We start from the raw sequence: 6,000 nt of genomic DNA, 5'->3' as shown, positions 1-6,000 counted from the left end.
GCCAGGAATTGAACCCTGGTCCCGGTCTCTGCTTCCAGGTCTGCCTCCTCTAACCAGTGAGCCACACTTCTCCACTAAGTAAGGTGTTGTCTTTGTGGGCATTGGGCTTATTTTAACATACTGGATACTTAAAACACAAAGGCCACTTTCCTTTCAAAAGCCTCAATATAATTCTGGTGTGGCTGCACGTGTTTAAAGTGCCTTGTGTTAAAACGCGAAAGAAGTGTAGAGAGGTTTGAGCTTTCAAAATGCTTTTAGCAAACGCACTACATTAAAAATGCATTCAAGGCTCCATGGTAATGTCGATGATGAAAATCTAGCACCTCCTGCAAGTAATTAAAACTGCCCATTTGCTTTATGATTGCTGTAAACGGCAAGACAGTGTGGCAGACAGAATATTTTCAACTGATTTTCTGTAGGACTTCTGCGTGAGAAAAGCATTCAGGTACTTTACTGCAAACAGAGCCATGTACAAAAGTGATTAAATAAAAATAATAAATAGGTCAGAAATTTTTTAATCAGGTTTATCATAGAAAACTTTCTTATTTAAAATGAAGAGCACACACGCTGTTATTTCCAACTGAAGTGTACCATTGGAAATGAATTAATGGTACCTTGAATAATGTAAAGGTACACAAATGTGCATATGTTAATCTACTACAGTCAAAAGTGTCAATTTGTTGGTTCCAAAGCAGCTGCAATAACCAAACGGGTCGCCTGCGAATCTCCTAGTGAAAAAGTTTTTGGTGTGTTTTTTTTCAGCATTAAACTGGTAGGGAATTAACAAATAGAAGCTGGCTGCACAAACTGGCGTGGGTATGCAGTAAAAGAGGTGTGAATATGCAAATCAAGAGGCGTGCCCGATCAGTGAATGCATCCAGAGGCCATACCCAAACAGAGTCCTTATGAATGGGGCTGAGAGGGATTGATGGCGGGGGGCGTGGCTTCCGGCAACAACGGGGACTTATCTGCCGTGCGGACAGCGCTGCCTGGGAGGCCTCGCTCATTGCCAAGTTCACTCCTTGCCTTATGCATTGGCAGGCTGGCAGAGGGACACAGCGGGGACGTCCAGTGGAGCGGAGAAATGGCTGGAGAAAATCGGCTTAAAAAGCTGAGTGCGAACAGCACGCACCACCCGGAGCCGCCAGCCCCCAGCCCGCTGTCGGCGACAGCCAACGCCGCCCGCGACAGCAGCTCAGAAAAGGTGACTCTGAAGAAGGAGATAGGACTCGTCAGCGCGTGTGCCATCATTATAGGTAAGGTGCTGGGGGTGTGAAAACACGACGGCTTGCAGCAGTGCAAACTTTGGAAAAGGTCTGCCTTAGTTCGGAAGTTCACTCACCATTTTAGCATGTTTTGCTAGTCTAATAAAAGTTTCACGACTTGAGAGTTTTTGTAAACTTTAAAATAATCGAACTGGCAGCGTTAAATACATTAATTAAGTACTTTTGAAAGGCTGTCACTTTTGGGCCAACGCAACTAAAACATTCAGGGTAACTTTTTAACTTCTCACTGGGAAAAGACTTGGAGGGAAGGTGGTCTAGAGCTCATATTGCTGAGCTCGGAGCCTGAAAGCGTGATTAATAATCCCAGCTTCGCGATTTATCCGAAGCTGTTTGATTCTGGGCAAAATACTCTATTTTTCTGTGCCACTATCTGAAAACTGTGTGCAGTCGATTATTAGTACTGTAAATCGAGTTAGGTACTGTATACCAATCTCAGCCATTAACCCCTTCGCCCCCCCCACCCCCCCATAAACATACCATAGTCTTTTATGTGCAGCACCACCGGTTTGAGGTGCCCTTCTTCTAGAAAGCAAATGGTTGTAAAATGATCATAATGTCAGAGTTATATATCACCTAATATTACATAACGATTTATTGCTAGAGTTCTTGTTCTCTCTGCTGAGCATAATTCTAACAGCCGATTAGGGGCACAATTGTGTGCTACGAATGTCAAATTAAGCGCTTGCTTATGGGAACTTGTGAGACCTGCATGTTTGCTGCGGCTCTTTCACCCACAGTGTCTGGCAGGCATCATGTGCTTTCATGTTCCAGTTATTCCATAATGTGCAATGCTGGAAATGCAAAACGTTTATTCTGGGATCTCACACATTGGGTGCCGCTAAAGGTGGCTAAGTCCTTAGGGGCAAAGACCTGCAGGCCATTGTCATGTGGCGCGAATTGACGCTCAACCAATATGTTATTTCAGTATATATATATATAACTGCAGGGTACATAGAGGTGGAGTTAAAAATAGTAAATGGCACACTTACCTCTAAATACTTATCTTCACAATATTTAGGTAGTTGATTTTTAGGCTGCGATTTTTTTTGGTAGCTGGATATTTCTGCGATTGACACTTTTACTTACAAGTCTAGAATCACATTGGCTCCCAGCTCCTCCCAGTCTTGCTCTTTCTCCTTTGTTCAGATCCTGCTCCTGGCCCTTCTTCCCTGCTTCACCATCATCCTTCTGGTCTCCTCTCCCTCCTGGTTTTCCCCTCCTCACCATCCACCTCCTACTGGACTTCATGCTCATGGTCCTTCGCTTACTCCTGTACTTCTCCTCTTCCTCTCACTTCTGATCCTCTTAGCTTTCCTCCGCGTGCTAGGCCTGATCCTTCTCTGAGCCCTGGTCTTGGGTTTAACCTGACACTCATGAACCTCCTCTGATATCTGGCCTCATCTCCGTCCTGATCCTCGTCCGCCTTCTAGTGCATCCGATCCTTCAATTTCTGGTTCCCCTAGGCCTGGCTATCCCCATCCTCCTTACCCTCCTTGTGGGCCAGGTCTTCCTGCTCATCCTCCTGGACAGGCTCCTGATCTACCTCTTACTTGTGTAACACCTCCTCGTCCTTCTCCACGTCATAGATCTGTGGGCATCCTGCAAGTTTCAGGGGATAATAGTGGTAAACTAACTGGTGGCAAATCCATTGGCTAGAGCGAGACTTATCCTATCATAGTTTTGAAGCACCACAGAATAACGGAGAGGGGTAGTATACCTGCTTCCAGTGCTTAATTTGTTTAAAAAAAAGTGCCAGGGCTCTTTTCATATGGCCACTGCAACTTGCACCACACATTGCCCCAGCTATACTGCTGATGATAGAACAACACAACTACTAACCATCACACTCCGACAGGTGTGACTAGTCAGACTACTTCAGACCCCAAAGATATAAGAATGGCTTGGGCGGTAGGTAAAAGTAATTTTTAATGTGTGTTGAATTAATAATTAACTGTTGCTGTGGTCATCTCTAGATTAGCCAGACAGTGCCACTTTGTGGCAGAGTGCCACAAGTGCCGCTGTTGACCATGACTTGCCTTTGCAAAGCACTGGAAACCATCGGCTCAAATTAAGCACTGCCTGCTTCAGAACATACCAAATAATGTGAAGATTACAGTTCTGTATTTTACGTAAAATAGCTCAATGGATTAATGCGTCTCTTTGCTTTGATCCTTGGGCTACCTGCAGACCAAGAGGTACAATCCAGGTAATTAAACATATAGGCAGGTACATCCACAAAGACCTACTCATTTTACAAGCACAACTTTAGAGTGACGAATATGTTTTCCAAATGTCATTGTGTGTCTTAGAAACTTGTGAAGGGACACACTTTTTTGCATTGATGTCTCTTTGCGTTTGGCATCAGGGTGTTAGGTTGCAGCTGTGATCCCTCAACATATAACTTTTCCCAGCATTGTCTGACAAAGAGAGAGTTGGTGTTTGCCCTTTAAGTGCAATGGGCAAGAGCAGCAAAGAAAATCTGGAGGTCTGCAGCGCCTCATGCTGGCGGCGCAGTATATGCCCCGGTGCCTTACAGTGTGCAGCCAACAGCCAATAAGATTTCCTGTCTGATTAATTGCTGCAGGATGCAGGATCTGAGAGGTACCCCTCTTTTCCAGCACTTATGATAATGTTGGACGACTGGCAGTTGAATGGATGTTATAAAAAGTGTGTGTGTACAAGGGGGGGGTACCAGAAAGATGTGTTACACTTGTACAAGTTATTTTGAAACGCACAAATTATTGTTGAAAGTACTTTATGTGTTAAATGCTCTAGGATATTTTAAGAACGACAAATTTGTACCAGTGAGCAAGAAAATGGAAGTCAGCGACTGACATGTTTAACAGTAAATACGTCTATGCCTTAGAAGTGTGCCTGTGTAGATTGGAAAATCACATACCTCCTACACAGTTCATTAGATTGTCTTATTTTACATGGAAAATAAATACCATAGAACATATGAGCCTGGATTAGTACAGGTTTCTTGCCTGCTTCAAGGGCTCGTATGTATGTGTTTGGATTCTTGGATAGGTTTGAGAGATGCAGCAGGACTACAGCATCCCTTGAAACCCCAAATAAACGTTTTAATGTAAAAAGTACAGCGAGTAAAGTAAAGTAATGCTAATTGGAGTTTCCAGAATTACACAGGATGGTGTATGTTTAGCTGCAATCAGTGGTATTTGATGTCAGATAGGGACATCTTTTCCCTTCAAAATCTGATTCTATTTTTGGTCTGTGACCTTTGGAATAAAAGGTGTGCATCTTTTGTTCTTCGAACGGGCGCCAGTATTCCAATTCACCCTTTGAGTGCTCATGGCGACTTTGTCAGCTTGTCATGAGCTACGGCGCTCCAGTGCCCATGACGAGCTGAGCTCGTCATGACCTCGCCCGTTCCGTGGAACTCTCTCACGCTGGGCTGATTCCCCTGCTGTGCTGAACGTTCCATTGGAACGGGTGTGGCCATGACGAGCTCAGCTCGTCATGAGCACCGGAGCGCCGTAGCTCATGACGAGCTGACCTCGTCATGAGCATGGGGGCGCAGTACATGTCCCCCCGCCCCCAGCACAGCGGGGGAAACAGCCCCGCACAGAAGGGGTTAACTCCGTATGATCATTTATAAAAAATATATAACTGGTTTGTGCAGTGCATTATGCTACAATAATGTTATCCGTCATGGGAGTGAGGTATTGGTGGAGTATCGCTTCTACTTCCTCTCCCTCCCGCACTCCATAGTGCCAGGGCAGTATGCAACCTTTATAGATTAGACTGGAGGTCTGATTGATCTATTTGATTCTTCCAGGCCCTCAAAGATATTTCAGAACTAGCAGGGGTGGATCCTCCTTGTGGGCGGAGGAGCGTTGTCCCACTGCTTTTCGCAGTGGGAGAAGCAGAAATATAAAATTATATTATAAATACCATTTTATGTTTATGCTTCTTGCATTGCGAGAAAGTAGAAGGGTTTAGTTGGGGGCGGGTCTGCTCGAGCACGGGGGAGGAATGGCTAACCGAATGCTGTGGGCCCAGACTGTTTGGTCGGCCCTCTGGGGCCGACCAAACCAGTCATGCGCTCTCTCCATTTTCTCCATGTAGGCTGGATGCCTACATGGAGAAAGTGGCCTGCCCATAAACGCATGTGCGGTCGGCGTTTGGGAGGGGGAAAAAGCAAAATAGAGAAGCTCATTGCTTCACAAGTCTGAAGAGATATATTGTCAATTTTAATTGAAAATTTACTGCGATAGATTATCGCTAGCCCGCCACCTTTCTTAATGGGTCTGTCTTGTGGGACAGCTGCATAACCCTGAGGAGTGGCGGCCGTGAGATCAGGTCCTGATGATGAATCTGTCCAAGCTTCGATTATAAAAAGAACATCAAGGTCATGTTCTGAAATAAAGTTTTGTATCTCGTACTTATGTTTGAACAATGAGCGAGCATTCACAAGTGCCGCAGCAATAGTTTCATGGGTGGCAAAGGGAGAGTGTCCTTGGAGGACCGCTGATTTGGGCTGAGTGAGTAAAAGTCAATCACAATTCGGGCAGGTGGTGGGTAGGGCGTTTGGGGAGCTATCTAGCTCCTCAGGAGGGCATGTAATTGCAGGGCAAAGATGTTTAAGATCGCTACCTGAGTATGTTATTACTTTAAACTCTGAGGAAGCTAGGCCAGGGGGGTGGCCCTGGGTGCAGTAAATGCATGGAATAGTCTCCTTGAGGGCACATGA

The 6,000-nt window shown here is 45.3% G+C and overlaps 1 protein-coding gene across 1 annotated transcript in view; it reads left to right on the top strand.

Moving 5' to 3' along the window:
- The first annotated feature begins 963 nt into the window (after positions 1-963).
- The window catches only part of SLC7A10 (solute carrier family 7 member 10), a 521,979-nt gene continuing 516,942 nt past the window's right edge, over positions 964-6,000 (top strand). The window contains exon 1 of the mRNA XM_086945141.1: positions 964-1,256. Within this exon, the coding sequence (XP_086801267.1) occupies positions 1,085-1,256 (172 nt within the window). The 5' untranslated portion in view covers positions 964-1,084. The remainder of the gene's footprint in view (positions 1,257-6,000) is intronic.

Source organism: Lissotriton vulgaris, chromosome 12 (genome assembly GCF_964263255.1).
Source record: "Lissotriton vulgaris chromosome 12, aLisVul1.2, whole genome shotgun sequence".
NCBI lineage: Eukaryota > Metazoa > Chordata > Amphibia > Caudata > Salamandridae > Lissotriton > Lissotriton vulgaris.
The sequence above is the reverse complement of the archived record's forward strand: the minus strand, read 5'-3'. Positions and strand labels throughout refer to the sequence as shown.